The sequence below is a fragment of the Rosa chinensis genome, chromosome 7 (assembly GCF_002994745.2).
Source record: "Rosa chinensis cultivar Old Blush chromosome 7, RchiOBHm-V2, whole genome shotgun sequence".
NCBI classification, from domain to species: Eukaryota; Viridiplantae; Streptophyta; class Magnoliopsida; order Rosales; family Rosaceae; genus Rosa; species Rosa chinensis.
The window spans coordinates 1133023-1156561 of record NC_037094.1 but is presented as its reverse complement, the minus strand read 5'-3'; the positions used below and the strand labels follow the sequence as shown (position 1 = coordinate 1156561).

Here is a 23539-nt window from a genome sequence, read left to right as displayed (position 1 = left end):
TTGTTCTTGAATGGAGGGATTTAGACTTTAGAAGTTTACTACTACGTTTTCTCAAGCAATGTTACGTTTCCTTATGCCTTTTCCCTTTTAAGCCTCATCCCCTTTCTTCAGCTTCCATTTTCGTGCTATTTGCAATTTTTGGAAAGGTTAATTAGAGTTCTGGAAAAGCAAGTTGACATGCTAAATTTGGTTGGTGATATAGATAAGTTTGCTGATCATTAGTTTCTATATTTTTTGATGAAATTAAGCTAGAGGAAGAAGACTGGAGGTTCTGGATTAATAAGATCACTTTAATTTCTTTGGGTTTGTATGCCTGCTGCTTTTTTAGATGCCTAGGTAGCTCTTATTAGGAGCTAAACATGAGATTAAGTAGAAACTGATACTGAACCTCTTCATCAGAGTCAGAACATTATAAACAGATATATTAATTAATCAATGATATATAGTGGGGTTCAGACTGATCAGGACCTCAAGACGTAACAAAATGTTTTATATAAGTACAAATAAAAAGATTATCCCTGCTATTCCATGTCAGCCCATAATAAGATGTTCCAGTTTTTCTCAAATTGGTAATTGTCGACAACAACCTTCTGGCAATAACAAATGCACTTCACATTAAGATCCTTGCATTTTCTAACATATATTGCTATTCCAAATCTGTTCCCTTTAAAAAAGTAAGGGTCCAAATTACTTAGCAACTATGAGTCTATGACTGATATCTGCATATATTGATTTCTACCAAACTATTGTGTAGCCTGTGCTATATCAATGACCCCTTTACACTGCAAATATGATTATGACATTATGAAGTTTATTAAGTGGTCACGTTTTACTATTTTCAATTACATTTTAAAAACTAATAAAAGCTTACCGGTTTCTGTTGATTTCAGCTGGCGTTTTCGGAGAGTGGCTTAAATTCATCAATTTTTAATTAGAAGCCTATCTCACTTTTTTATACTTTCTTTTTGCATGTATGATATAATTTACATCTCTTTGATATTTCTCATACTAAATAATTATCTTTAGTGAAAGATTTAATGATCCTTCCAATGTACTAAAACAGCTCACAGTTGATTGTTAAGTGGTCTTTTTTTTAACTGTGGTTCAGAAGCTTAGTAAATTTTAGCATAAATGTGCCGTTTAATGGTTTGATATTTGTTAGTTTGGAATAATTGTCTTCTCCTAGGTTGAGAGTTTTGTGAAATCACGTTCTTGGATCATTACATTCTAACTTTCTCTTGCATGGTTATGATTCTGTTCTAATTTCTTCTTCTTCAATCATGCTTTCGCTTATGCAATTCTTATTTTTAGCTACTCTTGATTTGATGGATATTACAATTCTATTTTATTTGTTGCAGATTTTATTCAGAATCTTATTGAGAGGAAGCACTATTTGACACTGTTAGTTTTCTCGGTGCTACTAACAAGCTAAGTTTTCTAATTTCATTGATTTTGCTTCCACGTTTCATTAAATTTTCTATGTTTTGGATTGCTGCTTTTTGGTTTCTTGGTAAGTTTTCAATTGCTTTTTAGTTAGTTGGTTGAATTGTAGTCAGGCAGAGCATCAAAAATTTATATCTTTGTTTGATTCAAATTATTTACTCATATAGTTTATGAACTTTATTTTCCGTTGTTTTGTTGCTGAGAAAGTGGATTTACGATTAGAAGGGAAAAAAAAAAAAACTTTTACTTTTGTCGTCTGTGATTAATTGAGAGCCTTGATTGAATGATTTCAAAACCTATTGGTTAACATTACTCATCTGCCCTTCTTGATTGGTTTTTTAAGAAGAATATATTCTGATGTTTTGCAATTTAATTATAGCTTGGCTTTTGAATACAGTTATGGCACCTAAAGGATGACAAGAAAAATGATGGCTCTGGAAAGTGATCATAGCTCAGCAAATTTATGTTGTGCTGCAAGTTATAATGAAAGCTTATCAAGTAAGGGAGATATGGGAGAAATGAAGAAGGATCAGACTAGATATGGGAGCAACTAGAACAACTATTTTTTGGAAAATGTTCCAGCAGCAACTGTAACTAAGTTAACCTTAAACTTAGATAGCCTATTTCTTGAACGCTATAATGGAAAATGCTGCCAGCTGCTATCGATATCAGAAACTTTAAAAAGATCTCAAAGCTAGGGCATGATCTAATTCATCGTTTGTTTTAGATGTTCTGCAGTGATGATATTGAAAACAATTCTGTCTTTTATATTCTCTCCTTAAGTTTAGGCAGTAGGAAAAGGCACTATGGAGTGAAGAGAAGCTTTCAGTTCAGAGACAATGTTGGTGAAACTCAAGTACATTTCATGGTCGCGATTCACATCCCACAGCAAAGTGCGGGTATCTTTGCGAGAGATCACAAAAGAGCCACAAATGATCCAAATCCCGCAGCAACGCGCGGGCGTGTATGCTAGTAGTTGCTAGTTGCTACTATGGCATGAATCATAGTTTCATGCATTTCCGGAAATTGTTCAGGGTTTGAAATGGCTTTAGAAGGTAAGCCCAATAGAGTTCCCTAATGGATTTGGGCAAGCTACAAAAGCACATATGGATTTCATAGTGAAGTAGGTATAATAATGTATTCTAAAAGTACAAAACCCAAGAATTTATGTCAGGCCCAGAAAGTGATGTTTTTCTAAACCTTGACAATATCCTTGCCGAACTACAAAAATTGTTACGGTCCGGTCCACTTCGATACTTGTCTATTTCACCAAGCCCCTCTCCTTGCCCATAACGGAAATTGTTTTCCTTGTCACTGTCTATTTTCAGCAAACCTCTCTCCCATAAATAAAGTCTAGATCGTTACACCTTTCGTAAGGGTAACAAGTCTTGCCATTCGCCAAACTTCACAGATCATTACTGTTTCATACGAAACCCTAACCAACGGAAAAGCCTGTAGGAAGTAATTTAGCCCTAGAAAAAACCATCCCAAAGGCCACTTTTTGGGCTTAATATGGATGGGTATTTCTGCAATTACAAACAAAATCAAGGCCTTTTTAGCAAGTAAATTGCCTAGCCCTGTTAAGCCGGCGATAGTGAATCAAACACTCACAAATGGCAAACCGTTCACGTCCAAACCTAACCAACCACCCACCCCACTCACATTTAGTCGGACACTCTTCAGCCGTCAGATGCCTCTCTCCAATCTCCACCGTCGGATCATCTCCCCTTGGATCCGTATAAGTAAACCCCCACCACCCCCTTTCCCTCCAAAAGCTCACCATCGGTTGCACTAAAACTCCACATCTTTCCCATTTTGCCCTTAACGTAGCCCCGAAATGAGAGAGATCCTTCACATCCAGGGAGGGCAATGCGGGAATCAAATAGGGTCCAAGTTCTGGGAGGTGGTCTGCGACGAGCACGGCATAGACCCGACCGGCCGGTACAACGGCACCACTGATACTCAGTTGGAGAGAGTCAATGTGTATTACAACGAGGCCAGCGGAGGCCGGTACGTGCCCCGGGCGGTGCTGATGGACTTGGAACCGGGTACGATGGACAGCATCCGGGCCGGGCCGTACGGGCAGATTTTCCGACCAGATAACTTCGTCTTCGGGCAGTCCGGCGCCGGCAACAACTGGGCGAAAGGGCATTACACTGAAGGCGCGGAGCTTATTGATACGGTGCTCGATGTTGTTAGGAAAGAGGCAGAGAATTGTGATTGCTTGCAAGGTACGCACGTACAATTTTTGTGATCATATTGCAACTTGAATTTGATTAGTCTTCATGAGATATGCAAAAAATACTATAGTGTTTCCAAGTATTGAAATCCTGGAGTCACGAGTGATTAGATTAGTTACTGCTTGCTTGCAATGTGTCCGTCCAATGAGCTAATCTATTTTGGAGTTTCAGTATTTCGGAGCATTGTATAGAACAATACCTATAGATATATAGGAAGTGATTTACCTATTACAATTTTGAGAACAAGTTTTGTGTTAATTAGTGGTGTAAACGATCGGTTAGATTAATGTTTTCTTGTTGTAAATATCACTGCAAAAATTGGATTTTTTATGATTTGGGCTTGACGTCACCAAAAAATTTATTTAATTCCTGATGAAACTTGAAAGCTAGCTAGCTAGGCGGCAATAAGATTGACCTGGTTTTGCTCTGTGTTCTAGTCAAAAATCCATTGGCTAGTTACAGGCAAAAGGGTTTAACAATATAAAACAGACGCGTCTCATTCTGCAGGATTAGATTTTTGGTTTTGACCAGACGTGAGATAGTACAATTTCTAAGACAAACTCTGTCTTTTCCCTAAACCATCATAGAAAGAGCATCTTAAATCGGACTTAGTCTTTCAGATGCTAATACTCATTAATAGATGTTGATGTTGATATTGTAAGGCTAAGCCAGATTGAAAACCATGTGAAGAAGACACCTTGACATTATATTGATATTGAAGCCCTTTGCTTAATGCAGGATTTCAAGTATGTCATTCACTTGGTGGTGGAACTGGGTCTGGAATGGGAACTCTGCTCATTTCAAAGATCCGAGAAGAGTTTCCAGACCGAATGATGCTCACCTTCTCTGTCTTTCCATCTCCGAAGGTATCAGACACCGTTGTGGAGCCTTACAATGCAACACTTTCTGTTCACCAACTTGTTGAGAACGCGGATGAGTGTATGGTCCTTGACAATGAAGCACTCTATGATATCTGCTTGAGGACTCTCAAGCTCACCACGCCAAACTGTAAGTTGAATCCACATTTAAGATTCCACATTGCATGTGATCCATCCAAATTAAGTCTCTTTATTTATGAGTATTGCACCTAATTATTATTTCCTTATGATACGGAAAGTTAAGTAGCCGAATTGGGATCCTCATACAGAAAGCCAAAACCAAATGGTTATTTGGATTAGGATTGCTAGCTAATTCTTATATGCTTAACCTTCATTCCTTTTTTTTGATACAGTTGGGGATTTGAATCATCTAATCTCGGGAACAATGAGTGGAGTCACTTGTTGTCTACGATTCCCTGGTCAGCTAAATTCAGACCTCCGAAAACTAGCTGTGAACTTAATCCCATTCCCTCGACTACACTTCTTCATGGTGGGATTTGCACCTCTGACATCCAGAAATTCACAGCAGTACAGCTCCCTAAGTGTCCCGGAACTTACACAACAAATGTGGGATGCCAAGAACATGATGTGTGCAGCTGATCCACGCCACGGCCGTTACCTCACAGCATCAGCCATGTTTAGAGGCAAAATGAGCACAAAAGAAGTGGACGAGCAGATGATGAATGTGCAGAACAAGAACTCCTCCTACTTTGTTGAGTGGATCCCCAACAATGTCAAGTCCAGTGTTTGTGACATCCCGCCTAAAGGTCTCACCATGTCTTCAACTTTCATTGGGAATTCCACTTCCATACAAGAGATGTTCCGAAGAGTAAGCGAACAGTTCACAGCCATGTTTAGGAGGAAGGCCTTCTTGCACTGGTATACGGGAGAAGGAATGGACGAGATGGAATTCACTGAAGCCGAGAGTAACATGAATGATCTCGTTGCTGAATATCAACAGTACCAAGATGCTACGGTTGAAGAAGATGTTGAGTATGAAGAAGAAGAAGTGATTGGCGGTGTTGAAAACTGAAGGCCTCTGTTTAACTAGTTTGCTGTTTCCTTTGATACAAGCAATAATCAACAGATAGTTCATTTTGCATAGGAACATTATCTTTTAGTGCATTATGTTTTTCAGCTCTAGTAAATTATGAATTAGCCAAGCTAAAGCCATTTCTCCTCTTCTTGACTTAGAGGGTCAACCAAAAAAGGTTTTGTTTTTTGAGAAATCATGTGTAAAAGGTTCACAAATTGAAGCTTTTGGACCACCGACCCCAATTAACGAGTAAATGAAAATCTCATGTGCCACACGTTTAGTATTCCCTCCTGGATAGAATAGCTGTTTGTCTTCTTCCCATTTCCATTGTTCAAATTTTCAATCCAGAAAGTGAAACCCCACTCTTTTTGGAAGTCTATAACCAGTCTCTGCAAATCCAACTTCTGCTTCCATGGCCTAAATTCAATTGAGCAAGAGAACTAGAGAGAGCAGGTTTAATAGAGAGAGATTTCTTGGTCCCCAATTTTCATTCTCAAGTGCAAATCTACTTTCAGCTTCTAATTTCATAGTTCAAGTTTCTAAGAGAGGGGGCTGTGAGCTTTATTAGAGTCTGATCTAGCTTATGCATGGCTTGTTCATCATCAAATATATGGAGGGTGACAACACTTGACTCTGGCTCAAAAATTTCAAGCTACTTTAGCAACCCTGCCTCCATGTTCCTCTTCTTTTCCACTACCATTCCCAACAAACGGCGGCGTCCAATCGCTTGTTCATTAGATCCCATCTCCACTTCATCACTAACATCTCAGAATGCTACTCACAAGAACAGAACAGACAAGAAATCTGTTGAAATTCAAAGAACCAATGATGGGACTTTCTCTGTTTTACACAGTGATGAGCACAAACCATATGAGAAGAAGATCAAGAACAGCAAGAAGGATGAAGCTAAGAATAAGGGGTTGAAATCTGGTTCCAAAAAGCGACGACCTTTGTGGCAAAAGGCTTTCTTTGCATCCAAGAAGATGAGGAGTATTTTGTTGCTCAATGCAATCACAATTGTCTGTGGTATGTAACTTTTGTCTTGGGCAATTTAGCTTGTGAATAGGTAGTAAAGGGTTGCTTAGATTAGCTCCTTCTAGCATAAACAAAATTTAGTAATACTGATATTGTGGGACAAAAATCGCCTTTTTTTTAATTGAAGGATGACAAAAAATGAGGTTATTATATTATATATGCCTTCATGAATTGAGAATCTCTGTTGTCTCACTCTGTTGGTTAAGGATTCTACTTTCATATCGTATTGAAGTAGCAAGTTATTATGTTAACATATCTGAAGGCCCAAAATTCTAAGAGAGATATTGTGAATTTGTGATTGAAACTGCAGCAAGTGACATTCCAGTTATTAAAGAAGTTGAAACTATCATGGACCCAGCAGCCTTCTCAGCGGTGCGGTTTATCATGTCAGCAATTCCATTTCTGCCATTCGTGTTTCGATCACCGGGTGATGTTCAGACCCGAAATGCAGGGATTGAGTTGGGGTTCTGGATCAGTCTAGGCTACCTTCTTGAGGCACTTGGTTTACTTACATCTGATGCTGGCCGTGCATCGTTTATTTCCCTCTTCACAGTAAGCAAGCTCAAACTTAACTTTGAGCTATATTAGAGACGAAGAATTCATATATACCATGTCTTGCATTAGGTTTTGATCAATAGCTTTCATGAATCATGGAATGCTGCATAAGAAAGCTATATGTAGCTGGTTAAAAGAAAGTAGTATTACTTCATATGTGAACTAAAAACAGTTGTCTTTGAAATCTAGTACATTTTATTGAATCTTGCTAATTAACTCGGAACAGGTTATTGTGGTACCTTTGCTTGATGGCTTGTTTGGATCAATCATACCTGCTAGAACCTGGTTCGGAGTTCTCATGTCTGCTCTTGGGGTTGGTATGCTGGAATGCAGCGGATCACCTCCAAATGTAAGCACTACATGGTTTTGTCCTTGATGCTTTGGCCTTAATTATCTTAGGGGAAAAGCTGTAACAATGTTAGTGCTTTCTTTTGAACAGGTTGGAGATCTCTTCAACTTCTTGAGTGCAATATTTTTCGGAATTCACATGCTTCGAACTGAGCATATTTCAAGAAGCACAAAGAAGGAGAACTTCCTAGCAATTCTTGGATATGAGGTAGTCAATGCAACTATGCAAGTCATCCATATTCTCTCTGGACATTTTAGTTATTCAAACCTTGTACTTGAACAATTCCATGGTTTATTTAGGTCAGTGTTGTTGCTGTCTTATCCACAATCTGGGTTTTTATTGGAGGGTGGTTTGATGGTGCCCAAAGTTCCAACCAATTAACATGGACGTGGACAGAGATGTGGGATTGGCTTGTTGCATTTCCATGGATACCTGCACTTTATACTGGTGCATTTTCAACTGGGATATGCTTATGGATTGAGGTACTATTATTGCACAGACTGAATCTTTAGCACTAGTCTGATAGTTCTTAAAGCCACTGAACTGGTTTTGCATGAAATGTAGTTCAATGTATCATCAAGTATGAGAAGAGTCCTGATATAAGTTGTTTATGACTACAGATTGCAGCGATGCGCGATGTTTCAGCAACAGAAACAGCCATAATTTATGGGCTGGAGCCACTGTGGGGAGCTGGATTTGCATGGTTTCTTCTTGGTGAAAGATGGGGAGCACTTGGATGGATTGGTGCAGCTCTTGTGCTTGGTAAGTCTGTTTCACCATCTTGCTTTTTAGTTTTGTAAGAACCTTGACGCAATGACATAAATTTATTGAAAATAAAGAAGAACATCAGGAAGTGTACAGAATCTCCATAACTTACTCGTCTGCATTTTATTTTAGGTGGAAGCCTAGTGGTGCAGATATTTGGGTCCTCAACTTCTAAAGAATTTATAGTTTCTGAAGAGAGCAAGGAGAAAGGTGATCTCCTAAGGGTTCCAGTTGACCAAAAATTACAAACTGGTCTCTCTACTTCTCCATTAGTTGTCAGGTCCAAAAAGGATCTAACAGATTTTCTATAGTGATGCTCATAATGCTTGTTTTCGAGTTAATTTTCTCCACTTGTACGTGTATATATACCTTGACAGTAGATAATAGCCGAGAATGATTTCGTCAGCAAAAGCTGTGTCTTGAAAATAGACAGAAAATTGCAAATTTTCCCTGGAACCAAGGGTTTTGAGACTATGATCAAACAAAGGAAGATGATTGACACCGAGCAAATAGTGACTTTGACGCAGTAACGCAGAGATTCAGATACAAATGAGCAAAGACAACCCGAATTCCATTATTATAAGATGGCAAAAGTTCAAACACTAAAAGGACGGCAACATAGAATAAGATAAGACCGTCTAAACCACAACACACCAACAACTGAATACAATGTTTATCAGAAATACATATCTAACTCGAGTACAATATTGGATTTGCATAAGCAAAACTTGAGGTGTCATAATCATTTCTTCTTGGCAATGAAGAGGCCCCACTTCTGCTCTCCTGAGTTGGTCCTGACCAGCTTTGCCTTCCATCCACCAACTATGTCATTGTAGTCCTCCTGAATATATTTCAATCGCAAAGAATCAGAAATTCATGAATGCATAGAGCAACTGTAATAACATATCAAATGCACAGAGAAAATGAGGAAGAAACTCACTTCAGAAAAGTCCTCAATGAATGCATCCTTGTCCTTCTCAACGGCATTCAATTCCCGCTGCAGAACTTTTATGAACTACATGTGCCACAAAACAATTTGGTATTCAGTTCAGCAAGCTCATAATCATATATATAAACAAAAACAAAGAAATATTGTTGCATCGTGCAGACCTGATCAGTACGATCCTGAGCAATGACATCATCAAAACCAGCATCCGTAAGCATCTGAGATTAGTATAACCATACAAGGATCATTCTCTGTCAAGAAAATATGAATAGTAGAAACTGTAAAAAGTGTGTTGAGCAAAAATAATCAGGGGCTTACCTGACCATATGCTTTTACATCATGGAGGTCATATCCTCTTTGCTTTATGTACTCGGCAAAATCTGCAGAAGGATTTCCAGCACTCCTACAGTAGTCAGTGATGAGAACTTTACCTCCTGGCTTCAACCACTTGTAAAAGGATCGGAATAATGCAGGCTTGTCCTGCAATTGTTTGAATATATATATAAGTCTACTACTGAAGTTTTGACAAAGTAGGATAATGATAAGTTTGATCAGTCAGTTTGAAGACTGGTATAGTGACAATATATTCTCCTTCATTGCAAAGGTCTCAGGAAAGGATGGGATATTACTTGAATGTGTAAAATGGTATCGCGGCTGTATATCACATCAAAGGTGTTGTCTGGATATGTTTTTGTGGTGCAATCCGCAACTTCAAACTCAACAGCGCATTTCAGTCCAATGGCTTGTTCAAGGGCAAAGGAAATCATGTTTACAGAGAGGTCAATGCCAACAACCTCAACATCAAAGGTACTGGCCATGTAAAAGTCACCTCCCCCAATTCCACAGCCAACATCTAAAACTTTCTGGCCAGGCTCAAGTTCCAACTTTGCCACAAATTCCTTAGTTGTCTCTGCTCAAAGAGATAGGTCCACTCAGAAATAGAAGGATAATATCCACATGTTATGCCACTAATCCAGAAAACAATAGTTCACATATACTGCTACAGTACCTTCTTAATAACTCAACTTATGGACGATCAAATGAAATCCCTCTCAAAAGAATCAGTTAAATAAAAATTTTATCTTTTCAATGTATATGAAGTTGTCCAAAATTTATGCTTTTGGTTCTATGTTTTGTTTCTATATCAGATGTGTTGGAACAGATAAAACACAGATGAGACAACTAGTCATTACCAATGCCTCCTGTGCTCACAAATCCCCGTCCAAAGACACGCTCATATCTTAATATGCCATTACTCTTATACTGGACATTATCTAAGAACTGCTGGAACTTTCTATCATTCTGTGAAGCAACCTTCTGCCATATCCAGCAAATCTGTAATAAATGAAGCATCTTGTTAGTCAGCCTCTATCATTAGCATGAAAGGAGCATTTACAAGTTTAACTTTTGCTAATTCCATATACCTGATTTTGATTCTTTTTGTTCCGAACGTAAGCTCCAATACATTTGCAGCTAACAAGAGAGAGTTCAAAGTTATTCCCAGATTCATCACACATATGGCATTCTTTAAACACCTGCAGAAGGCCAGCACAGTGGGAAGCTTCAGTCAAGAGGAATAGTAGACAAGTTTGATATTGTATTTAAAACATAATTTAATACATGTACAAATTTTTGATTAAAATGCAGGAGATTGAAGGTCCAAACAAATAAAGATGCATGACCAAATTGACTCATGTCTTATTCAGAATATAACAATCTCTTTGCATATTTTTCCCTCAACAAAATGGGAAACCTCCATAGAAAATTTTGAAGAAAGTAAAGAGGACAAACCTTGGTGTAGAATCGGGGCTCTCGGTAATGGGTTGGGTTGTATTTCCGCTTAGAGTCTCCGGATTGGTGGAAACAAGATTCTCGGAAGAAAATATATCCACCAACCTTCAACCATTTCATCATCCTTTCTGCCAAATTCTCCACCTGAAACATGTAAAGAAATTTCATTCAGATTAACAGAAAGGATGGTGATCAGATAAATTGTCTGATAATCTTATCATGAACAAGACATGGAACACACACATATAGAACATAACACTAAAGTCCCCAAGTCTAAGAGCAGCAGAAGGAAATGGCAGAGTACACTTGCATAGTGTGTGCTCAGTTTACCATGGCAGCAAACAAGAAAGAACAAAAACAAGGAGCAGAGCTCTGACTAGAAAATTAAGGAATGGGAGGAACAGGTGCCTAGAAAAATTACCTCCTTATCAGATAGATACATAAGAAGCCAGTTTGAGAATATCAAATCCACTGATTCTTCAGATATCTTCAGGTCGGGGGATGTCACATCAGCACACATGAACTTGACGTTCTTATGGTGTCCATTGATGCTTTCATTCTAAAAACAGTATATCAAAACTTAAACTACTGATAAAGAAATAAGAGTCTCAACATCACTGTGTGCAAAGAAAACAGGTTAATCTCCATAATGAACAGTACCTTCTTTATCACATTGTCAATGAAGTCCATTGCAATAAGCTGAGCAGCCTTTTGTGCTAATTCGCCGGTGAAACGACCAATCCCAGCTCCCAGTTCCAAAACCGATTTACCCTCATACGGTGGGAGCATGGAAAGCACCTGATATGAACAAGTTAAATCAACTCCTGATTATGTGATGTTGACTACATGAAAAAATCATATCAAATAGTACAAAACCGAAATGCTAAGATAATGCACTGCTGAAAACTTTGCAAACAGAACAATTAAGAGGATCATCCCAACAAATAGTAATTAATAAAATGTCATCATCACAACGCCAATAGCTAGCTGTTCATTTCATTATGGAGTTCCACCCAATTACTTTCATGCATCCTTGTCGTTTAGTTACACAGTCGAGATTTGAAAAGCTATTTGCAGCTTCTCGGTTACAAGTATGGGATTGGTTCATAGGAAAATGATTAAATTCCCGTCTAATCAGTCACTTAAAACAATTAACATCTCTTCGTCAATGCATTTGATTGGTCCTCGAATCCAATTCGGTTCAATTTTAACTTCCATTCAGCTTCAGTTCCATTTTAACGGTCAGGTTATCGTTTATTACGTGTTGCTCAGATTCAGATTCAAATACAAATGCAAAGATACACAAATATAAATCTACCTCAGGTCGCTCTTCTTTGTCAAGATCGGAGGCTTTGGAATCCAGCATCATTGACTCGACCGTCAAATCGGTCGAGTTCTCCTCCCAGTAACTCTTCTGTATCTCACGCTCTTGTCCTGAATCACAACCACAATTCCTCATGATCCTACTCACGCTCATACAAATACAAAATACAAATTAATCTCAGAACTAAACATGAAATTTCCCCTTACCATTTCCATTAGCAGCACCATTTCCGTTTCCGTTAGCGGAAGCCATTGCAGACCGGAGAGTGCCGGAGCTAAAGAATTGTCAGAGAATTGAAACGAGAGTAGTAGTAGTAGTAGTATTAAGCAACCGAAACGCAACGAAACGGAATGGAAGGCTTAAGAACCCTCAATGGCAATGCGAGATCTGGAAAAGCTCCTTGATCTACGGTTTTCTGCTCTCCCTCTCTGCTGCATTCTTCTCCGATTTCTCTGTGAGTTTCAGTGACTCCATCAGACCAGTCGGTTTATAGATGGATTTGCCTGGGGGCATTTTCGTAGATTTTCGGAAATTCAAGGTTCGAGTGGGGAATTCGGATTAATTTCGTTTTAGCATCACTTGGGCGAGTGGTCGGCTGCCACGTGGAATTAGATGCATAATTGTGATCTGAATCATCACCTCGGGGCCCCCGTGGAATCAACAACCAGATTCGATGTTGGCAATTATTTTGCCCTCTTGCGATGACAAGTGATACTTGACTACCGGTGAACGTGGCCTACGCAAAGTTAGTTGGATCATTTTTTTTTTTACCAAAAATGAAAAGTTGTCGATTAAATTAGATTCATTAACTTTCTTCTATTTTTAGTTTTAGGAAAAGTTGCTTTTATTAATGGGTCTTTCTAAATGTACCCAGCAAATTTCTATCTAGACCCAGCAAATCAATTTTACATGAAAAGACATTTATATCCTCATACGAAATGACAATAATAGTCATGGTAAATAAAAATAATAACAAAAGAAACCATAAAGTTTAAAACTCTTTTTTCTATTTGAACCCAGCAGTTCAGTTATATCCAGCAATTCACTGTGTTTACGTTGTTTCTTCTAGCAAAGCCTTAAACCCAAATTTCACTTTCCTTTATAATTGCTTCAAGGGTTTAATACACATGATATTGACAAAGTTGTGACTACAATTATGATTTCGGAGGCGTCAAATAAGGTTTGTGTATTTTGTTTATCATAGAACCAGAAAAAACAAAATAATTTTTACTGCAGTTTATCGCATTTCAATCGGTCAATAAACACCGAAAATCAGTAGAATATTCGGTACTCTACCACCAAACAAAATAGAAACATTCGGCAAATAACCTCCGAAATTAAGAAATATATTCGGAGCATAAGCACCGAATAACACTGCTTCTTTCGGGTCACAACCACCGAATATTTGTATAATTTCGGTACTTAACCACCGAATGCTACTACTTGTCAAATTCTTTTACTATTTTCAATTCCTTTTATATGAAATATTTATAGCTTAATTATTTATTACTGTGACGTGTTCTTTTCTTAACAGATTAATTCTGAGTCTATTGAAAGTGGCAATACTTGGACTGAATGTGTTTTTGAAACAACAAATCAATTTATAACTAGTGAGGTAAGTAGCTTGTAAAACGTCAAGATGATTTGCTTCGGGTTTCAATTCCAATTTGAATAGTAAATGTTTGTTTGTACAGGTATTCAAAAGTCGGAATGAATTAGTTAACTGGACTCGTGAAGAAGGAAGAAAGTGTGGAATAGTAGTTGTAATCAGGAGGTCTGATGCTCCAGGGAATTGTAGGTTAAAAAGAGGGCGAATAACTTTTGGTTGTGAGAGAGGTGGCTTTTATCAAAAGAATAGTATAGCCTCAGAATGCATGCAAAAGAAGAAACTTAATGCCAGTTTGAATCCTCAAAAGAAGAAGCGTGATAGGAGTGGTGGTACAAAGAGGTGTGGTTGCCCATTTCGCTTGAAGGGCAAAAATGTTGGCCCTGAGGATGAGTGGACCCTTGAGGTGGTAAATGGGATGCATAACCATCATGCTGCAAAGTATCCTGAAGGGCATTCCTTTCTGGGGCGATTAACCAAGGAAGAAAATAATTTGTTGGTTGATATGTCAAAGAACTTGGTGAATCCAAAAGAAATATTATACACTTTGAAGCAAAATGACCCACTCAATTCAAGCACTATGAAGACAATCTACAATGCTCGACATATTCAAAGGGTGGTTGAAAAAGCTGGTAGGTCAGAGATGCAAATATTGCTAAACAATTTGCAGAGATACAATTATGTGGAGTGGCATAGGAGTTACGACATAGAGAACATTGTGAGTGACTTGTTCTGGACTCATCCTGATAGTGTAAATCTACTACGTGCATTTCCTTATGTTTTAATAATGGATGCCACATACAAGACAAATAAGTTTCGATATCCATTGTTAGAGATTGTGGGGGTGACATCTACAGAGTTAACATTCCATGCTGCATTTGCATACATCCATGCTGAGAAAGAAGAAAATTATGTATGGGCTTTATCTAGATTGAAGAGTGTGATGAATGAAGACTGTCTTCCAAGTGTGATTGTTACTGACAGAGAGCTAGCACTCATGAATGCTATTCGTCGAGTGTTCCCTGCTGCTCAACATTTATTGTGCAGATGGCATATTAATAGGGCAGTGTTGGGAAAATGCAAAAAGCTTGTTGATAACCAAGTGAAGTTTAAAAAGTTGATGCAGGCATGGAACACATTGGTCTTTTCAGATACGATACCTGACTATGAAAGACATTTACATGAGTTCGAGAGAGACTACAAAAAATATGATGAAGTACTAACCTATGTGAAAGGCACTTGGTTGAATGAATATAAGGAAAGATTTGTTGAAGCATGGACGAACAATTATATGCATTTTGGAACGATGACTTCAAACAGGTGATTTTCAATTGATTTTTTTTATTTGTTAATAAACTACATATTGTCTCATATAATTTACTTGAATTTTCACACACTGTTCATGTGTACTTTTAACTAGGGCGGAAAGTGCTCATTCAAAATTGAAGCGACATTTGATGTCTAGTCTGTGCAACTTTGATACATCATGGAAAAAGATTCACGCCTTATTGGTGTTGCAACACACATAAGTAAAGGCTTCATTTGAGAAAAGTCTTATATTTGTCCGACATGACTTCATGAAGAATGAGTTTAAGGTAATAGTGGGTTTTGTATCACATGCTGCCCTGGATTATATTTTAGGAGAGTCTGAGAGAATGGATGTTATTGGAACTAATGAGAATGCATGTGGTTGTACTTTGAGAAAAACACATGGGCTGCCATGTGCACATGAGATGGCAATTTATAAGGAGAATGGCAGCCCTATTCCACTTGATTGTGTTCATCGTCATTGGAGGAAATTAGATTTGTTTCATTCCCCACAAAGTAATGACCCTATAGATATTCCATTGAAGTCACTAGAGGAAAGGTTCATGACCTGGTTACATGAAAGGGACGATGACACCAAGAGACAGGTAACAAGAAAGTTAGAGGAAATTATGAATCCAGGATGTACCCTGCTTAGAGAACCACAAGCGAAGATCAACACAAAAGGACGTCCAACTAAAGAAGAAGCCTCTACGCGTCGTATGTTATCTTCTTTTGAGATTGCATTGTCCGGTCAAGATAGTCATTCACAAACACCAGGTGTTGGGAGCGTTATAATGAAAGCTGCATTGAAGAGACCAAATAGGAGACGACCAAAAGAGGCAAAAGGTAATATTCAATCAGCAAAATTAACTCCTGGAGCTGCTAGTACTAGTGAGTCAACCATGAAGACAAAGAAACGACTATCCAAAGTGGGAGAACATATTGGTCCTTCACTAATTCCCACAGGCAATATTATGGGTTTAAGAACACCACCAAGGAAGTCAGATAAGCGAGCACCAAAATTGGCAAAAGAGACTAGGGTAACTGCAAAAAAAGCTAAGTTGCAGGTTTGTAGATTTAGTAATATTGCATTTTTTTTTATTGCTTATAATGGTTGATTTGTTTGACTAATTGTTTAGCAATACTCACCTAAATTTTGTATTCTATAGTTGAATCTACGTGAAGATGTCAATCCATCTGAATTGACACAGGAGTATAATGACTGGTTTCCTCAAGAAATGTGGCCATTTTTCTTAGGAGCCAAAGATGTGAAGGATGACGGTAATTGTGGTTTTAGAGCTATAGCTGAGTTTATGGGATATGGTGAGAATGATTGGCGTCGTGTACGCAAGGAGTTGTTGCAAGAGTTTAATCGGAATAAGCATGCATATCGATTACTATTCCGATATGCTGAGCGACTGGAGGAGGTGGAGAGGAGATTAGATTATTTTGATGACTTTCCCCCTGAAGAACATTGGTTCTTAATATCAGATATGGGATACATTGTCGCAAATTGTTACAATGTTGTGCTGATGCATTTTGGTTTGCCTTTGATGTCTTGTTTTACCTTCTTACCAATGCATAGTATCCCACTTCCTATAGTTGATCGTCGTGAAATTTCAATTGGTTTTGTCAAAAGATGTCACTTTGTCCAGGTATTTTATACATGTTGCTAAAATGTATTTTTTTATACTGTATTTGTCTTATAATTGTAACGAATTGGTAATCTTTTTCTCCTGTCTTATTAGGTTCATTTGAGGCCATTGCATCCTATGCCATGGATGGTTAACTCCCTATAAACTGGTGCCACAAAAACATACCTCTGGGATCTCCCACAATGATAAACTACATATGAAATTGAAAGTAATTGGAAACCACATGACCTGATCCATTAGTTATGCTCATCGAAGATAAGCCTTGAACAAATTTCTTTTAAATTAAATGATTCTACTCCAACTAGTGGCTGCTCCCTTTAACCAGAAAAAATGGTCATAAATTCTAGTAGACCTCTAGCATAACATCTCCATGCAACTATGGAAAACCTTTAACCTAGAAAAGTCATGTTAGATGATAACCTACTCTAATTAATATTAGAAAACTCTAACTAATATTAGAAAGAAACAAAAAAGCCTCAGAGAATATCATGAGCCATTATCTCCTTTCTGTCCAGGTAACATAACTCCATGATGCACTAAAATTTTGTGTTTCATATCAAACTTTTAGTTAATCTCTATGTTTCAATCTGCATGCTTAATCTTAACTCTTGTATCTCCATCAAAATTTAACATCCTATATCACAAAGCTTTTACTTCCAATAACCAAACTCATTCCTTTAAACCACAAAATTAACAATGATCATTCCTTTGAGATAGAGTTCTGGCATTCCAACATATTAATTTCTACCTGTTCATGAGAAATGCAATGCGAAAATCAAAAGCTATTTCCTCAAAACAACTGTCCATTCTCACGCACCTTTTCATATTTAAATTCTCCAATGTTATAATCATTCAACTAGTAAGATATAATTTTCAGAAGCTTCTCTAAATAATCATTCAACAGCAGGTTTTGTGTTGCCTCTAAAGTGCAAATGCAATGCTAAATAATGCAAACAAAGCCTCAAGTCCAAACATTGTCACGACTCAGTTGTAATCAACATAAAGAACTCAAGTCATCCACTTCATTCAAGCATCCAAACAAATACCCATAAAATAAGCGTTTCGTATCAAACTGATCAACTCTCTTATAAACAAATTGAATTCAAAGCAAAACAAAATTAAACAAAACAATACCCATGAATCAAAAGAAAATATCAACAAATGAACCCGAGATTCAAACCCTAAATTAAGAAATTAAACTAATAAAGAACTCGTGGAAGGAAATTTAAACCATGAGAGATACCTTCAAAGTCGGGGGTGAGAGCGAAGGAAATAGTGATGACCCACGAAGTCTAAGATGGAGATATTCTTGAGTTTGAGACTACGCTTCTTTTTCCTTGACTCGGGGCCGAGTCCGTCCTCTATAATGATGCTCTGCCCTAGTTCCTCTTAGTTGGAGAACGAGCTTGGCGCGACCCTCATGCTGAGTTCGCTGGGTGTGAGTTTTGGGCGTGATAGTGAGATTTGCTGGGTGTGAAATTTGGGTGTGAATTTTGGGCGTGAGAGTGAGATTTGCTAGGTGTGAGATTTGGGTGTGAATTTTGGGCGTGAGAGTGAGATTTGCTGGGTGTAAGTTAAAAAGGGTATTGTTGGAAAAATTGTTGGGTACGGAATAGTAGAAATTGGACACGGCTGATTGAAATTGGAAAGTTTATGGAGTAAAAATTCAAAATTGAAAGTACAGGGGGTGAAATGATGACACCCCCAAACCTCAGAGGGGTAAACTGAAATTAATCCTAAAATTTAAAGAAGACTGTATAAGACTTAAAAAAAAAAAAAACAAACTGTATAAGATGAACACAAAAAGAAAAGAAAAAAAAGCAAATTATTGAATGGAGATATGATGGCGATCCAATGTGAATTAAGCGCTCATATATAGCCAACTTCAGTGGGAACCTTGTGGAGGAGAAAAGTCTTCTAGTACTAGAGCCACCATTGTTTTTTTTTTTTTTCATCTAGATGATACATAGTGTAGTCCTTATTTCGCGTAAAATGATTTCTAATATACCAAAATAAAATTGCCCTATCAATCTATGTTTCATGGTTTCACTACATGGCTAAAATATCGAGTTTCGAGGAAATATCGATGGTCCCGAAAATGGAAATTTCGAGATATATCGATTATGATAAAAAATAAAGAAAAATGATGGAAATTTGAAGAAAAATATGGAAATTTTAAGTGAAACTTTTGGATATGTTTGTTTTATCAGTTGTCTATTATATATGAAAAGAAAACCTTGAATAAACATTGTTATATAGTAACCACTGCAAGTGGCCTAGTGGTTCTTGCCTAGTTGAGTGTGCTCCTCAACCTAGGTTCTAATCCCGAAGCTGTCAAAGTGGTCAGACATTGTGCTGCAATGCACAGTTGGAGCATTTCACATGAGCCGAAAGGGTTTATCTTGGGCCTAGGAAGCCTTTGGGTTCCCCTTGACAAAGTAAAAAAAAACATTGTTATATAGTAATTTGTAATAATTTAAGATGAAACGATAAATGCTGAATCACCGACAACTCTGAAATTTTTTGAAATAAACATCTAATTTTTTTTTTATGGCTGGAAACTCAATGGGAGGCTAGACCATCACGCCTTAGTAAAGTTAAACCTTAAACGCAATTAAGTAAATTAAGGAATATATTAAGATACCAAATATTAAAAGTAGTAAATGTCAATTAATTAGAACAATAAAATAAACAATAAGAACTAAATGGTTAGGTTAATAATATTAACTTATTACTTGTCAAAATTATAGAGTGAAGGAGTAGTAAAAGAAAGAAGAAAGAAACTTTCTTTCGGTGCAAGGAATGAGTGGAACCCTAAACCCTATTTATAGAAGTTCAAAATTGAAATGTTGTTGTAAATTTTTTGAAAATTTGGTAAATAAAATTCAAAATGTAATAGATTGTTCTATGTTAGTTATTAATTGGACATGTATCTAAGTTTTCAGATTCGTAGGCTAATTGAATATATATTAGAATGATGCAAAAATAACATGAGTGTATGCATAGCAGAGTTGGCCAAGGCTCTCAAAGGTCAATGGAGTGACCAAGTTTCGAGCCTTGGTGACTTTGTTGTTGACTTTGTATGTGGAGAAAGGTAGAGTGGGAACTGGGAAGAGATGAAAGATTCCAGAAAAATACCCAAAATTTCGCAAAATATCGCCAATATCGTATATTTCGGGAAATTTCCAAAATATCTGTCTAAATCTATACGGAAGGTTATGGAAATTTCGACAAGTGAAAAAACGAAAATTTCGATTTTTTAGTCCTTGGTTTCACTAATCAAACTAGCAATTATGAGGTGAATGTGATTATTGCACGAGAAATAAAAATATGGGTTGTGACATGGTTTGTGATTATTATTAGACTAAAAATTATATCTTACACATAATTATTTTCTTTGATGAGAGAATTGATTCTCAAAGTATCTTTCAAAGCCATGTTCATCATTTTAATAAATAAATAAATAAAAAAACAAATTCCCTTATTGTATAGATAGGTTCATCATGAAGTTTTAAAATTAGTTTGTCCCACTCCTACTGGGAATATTTTTTTTTTCATTTCTTTTTTTGTTGCACATGAAAACAAGTGAAAAGGAAGATCGTGCAAATTGCACAAATTTTATTGCAAAAAAATCATATACAGATCCAAGATGCAGTTTATTTTAATATCCCATGATCCTGCCAGAACACTTATTTTAATTTCACACAACTTAACACCAAAAAAAAAAAAAAGTGCTGTCCTAATTTGATTCACTGCATGTTCCTCACTTCCACCTTGCTAGTTAGGTGAGTCGACTAGCTATAGAGGCGTACGTGTCGTCTGTTTTCTGATCCTACGTGCACATGCTAGGTACCGTAAAGACATATATAACCTTAGTGGACTCGTTAATTTACGAAGGTCATAACTGACTTATCCAATCAGCTCATTTGTCCGCAGTAAGGTCACGTGCCCTGAGTTTTACACTATCGGCCGCCGCGTGTTTGATTAATGATTGATAGGTAACGCAAAAGACATATATAACCTTCGAGGACTCGTTAATTTACGAAGGTCATAACTGACTTTATTCTATCAGAATCACGGGGATCATAGGACTGCTTTATCCTATCTTTTTGTGAAAACACGAAAATTGATGCCGTTTGTCCGTATATGTACAGTGACGATTCCCTGCACGTGTAGGTAGGTCCTTTGGATCTGAGATGTTTGTTTAATTATTGCCGTTGTCACCTGGCCTTTCCCAACCTTAATGGTCACCGGAAGTTTCACTGTATTCAGGTACTAGGACCAGCCCAAGCCCAATGCCTTAAAGATTCATTGAAGACCAGCTCAATCTACAAGTCTCAACGAAAGTCCATCTGTTCCCAATTTCCCATTTTGAGCCCAAATGGAATCATTGAGTCAAGAATGTTAATGTCAGCTCATTTGTGACGGTCCATTTAGGATGTCGAACGCCCACCCTGAGAAACGTCAGTCAGTCGTGATTAACGAATACTTGTTTTCTATTGGAATTATTGAATTAATGGATCATGCTCCTCTAAAGTGAAGAGTCTGTAAATTTACTTCAATTTCATAAAATCTAAGCTCTCTATCCAATTTAAAGGTCCTGAAAATTGACACATCATTCTTGGATCTATTTTTTGTTTTGGTCTAACCGTGTTTAACTTGCCATTAGTTGTCGATAACTCCAGCAAAAAAAAAAAAAAAAAATTTATGTTTTGCGTTATACACTCTGTGTTTCTTCTATGCGTGACTTGATGCGTTGTTGTTTCTGTGTGCTTCTATGGAAACTCGTCCATGGTTACAAGAAGGCATAAACACAATCAGGTTCCTCCTTTAAAATGACCTCTTGATACCTTATTTGATATGAGTTTAATTGTTCTCTTTGCTGATTTATGAAGTACATAGTTTATTGATTTCTGAAAGTCAGATAGTTCTACTCATAAGAAATTCTCTTGTTCGTCAATCCATATATTTTTACTCACATAGGAATTAGGTTAAAATCGAGTTAAAATTGAAAACTTTAATTTAATAATCCTTGAGGTCCAAACCTTCCACGAAGAAACTTTCTGATAGGAAAAAAAGGACCAAGAACTGAAAATATACTGTTAATTTATTTTGTTCTAAGAGGAGTAAACCAATAATGATCTTCATCCATCATTCATGGCTCTGTCTCCGCCATTTGAATATGCAGTAGTACTTTATACACAATCACATGCCTCCCATCCTATTAATCAGAGTAGCTCTTCAGCAATTCCTATTTTCAGTATCAAAAAACTGTAATGTTGGTTTATTTATAGTTGAGTATCCAGAAGATTAAGACTGTCTGCATGACAATTGTCATTTTAGAAAACAGTGGGCATAGTGTTGAAACTTTTTCTGATGTGAGTAGTTGTGCTGCTGCTGCTGCTACTACACACACATATTGCATCTAGAACTACATCAGTTTGATTTCTTTATCAGTTTATCTATGCCTAATGCAAAGTCTATGAACAAAGTGCATATTTGGACAAGATCTACATCAGTTTGATTTCTTTATCAGTTTATCTATGCCTAATGCAAAGTCTATGAACAAAGTGCATATTTGAAAACTTCATATTTAAACAATATATGAACGGAAATTGCAGAAACTTGTCGATAGCTTGTTGTCAATCTAATAATCCTAATGGATAAAAGATACCAGCATCCATTAAATGATTAATATTTCTATAGTTGTGAATCGTTGTATCTTATAGTTAATATTTGTCTTGTTTTATTACATATGAAGTGGGACGGATAACAGTACAATAGGTATTTTGGATGAGGGCATCAATAAGTCTCTTGATTGAAAGAGAAATAAGAAATCCTCTACTGAGAATCAATCACTATCTCAAGACTCTCATGTAATAAGATTTTTAGTATCAATGTCTTTGACTTAACATATCATATGTTTATCATATATGCAACACAATGTAATTTTTTTCTTTCTTGTCATATAGGATCATGGAGCTCCACCATCAAGAAAGAGAAAGAAATAATTGTCTACTCGTTTAGTTGGTTATCATACATAGTAATCTTCTATATATCTGTCCAAAACTAGATGCAGATGGTTGTTACCGTATTTTTATTTTCTGTTGCTATTAAAAGTTTCATGAATCTAGAAGGAAGTATATATAGTTGAGATGATTTGAATGATGGAGTTTTATCTCTATATCATTAATCAATGCTAGCCCTTATGTTAAGCTTCACTATCAAATGTACCTGAAGAAGTAGCTAGTACTCTCATGCACGTTTAACTCTTCATTTGATGATTTTAAAAAGCTAGATATATAATGCAAGGGAGAATATCATGACTCTCTCGAGAATAAAGGGTTGAGGAACCGGATTAATATTCAGTTGAGGAAACCAAAAGAAGCCAGTGATATAGCTGAACAAAAATTTTATAGAAAAGATTAAAATAAAAACCTAACAAAGGGCTAAAGGTTCAAGCAACTGCGGTTACTGAATAACTGGGTAGGAGCGGCTGCTTCTAAATAGGCAGTGAAAGAGCAACTGCTGTTACTGAATAACTGGAGTTGCTTCTATAATGGTACCACTCTTAGATTTATGAGACTCCACAACCCTTCTTGTAACTT

The 23539-nt window shown here is 36.9% G+C and overlaps 4 protein-coding genes across 4 annotated transcripts; 3 read left to right on the top strand and 1 right to left on the bottom strand.

Moving 5' to 3' along the window:
* Positions 1 to 3198: 3198 nt before the first annotated feature.
* On the top strand, positions 3199 to 5811 carry LOC112175263 (tubulin beta chain). The gene is made up of 3 exons (XM_024312930.2): positions 3199 to 3674; positions 4422 to 4691; positions 4915 to 5811. The coding sequence occupies exons 1-3, from the start codon at positions 3281 to 3283 to the stop codon at positions 5592 to 5594; spliced, it is 1344 nt and encodes a 447-aa protein (XP_024168698.1). The 5' UTR covers positions 3199 to 3280; the 3' UTR covers positions 5595 to 5811.
* A 109-nt stretch (positions 5812 to 5920) lies between these two features.
* On the top strand, positions 5921 to 8729 carry LOC112175262. Its single transcript, XM_024312929.2, has 7 exons — positions 5921 to 6623; positions 6943 to 7184; positions 7414 to 7536; positions 7627 to 7743; positions 7836 to 8018; positions 8157 to 8298; positions 8434 to 8729. Exons 1-7 carry the CDS (start codon positions 6185 to 6187, stop codon positions 8610 to 8612), a joined length of 1425 nt encoding a protein of 474 aa, XP_024168697.1. The 5' UTR covers positions 5921 to 6184; the 3' UTR covers positions 8613 to 8729.
* Positions 8730 to 8851: 122 nt separating this feature from the next.
* On the bottom strand, positions 8852 to 12831 carry LOC112175261 (phosphomethylethanolamine N-methyltransferase). Its single transcript, XM_024312928.2, has 12 exons — positions 12569 to 12831; positions 12357 to 12472; positions 11699 to 11836; positions 11460 to 11597; positions 11039 to 11182; positions 10672 to 10782; positions 10441 to 10582; positions 9877 to 10157; positions 9566 to 9727; positions 9412 to 9465; positions 9242 to 9316; positions 8852 to 9142 (listed from the first exon to the last, which is right to left on the bottom strand). Exons 1-12 carry the CDS (start codon positions 12612 to 12614, stop codon positions 9044 to 9046), a joined length of 1506 nt encoding a protein of 501 aa, XP_024168696.1. The 5' UTR covers positions 12615 to 12831; the 3' UTR covers positions 8852 to 9043.
* A 687-nt stretch (positions 12832 to 13518) lies between these two features.
* LOC112176240 (protein FAR1-RELATED SEQUENCE 5-like) lies at positions 13519 to 15292 on the top strand. Its single transcript, XM_024314080.1, has 3 exons — positions 13519 to 13542; positions 13897 to 13977; positions 14057 to 15292. Exons 1-3 carry the CDS (start codon positions 13519 to 13521, stop codon positions 15290 to 15292), a joined length of 1341 nt encoding a protein of 446 aa, XP_024169848.1.
* Positions 15293 to 23539: the final 8247 nt, after the last annotated feature.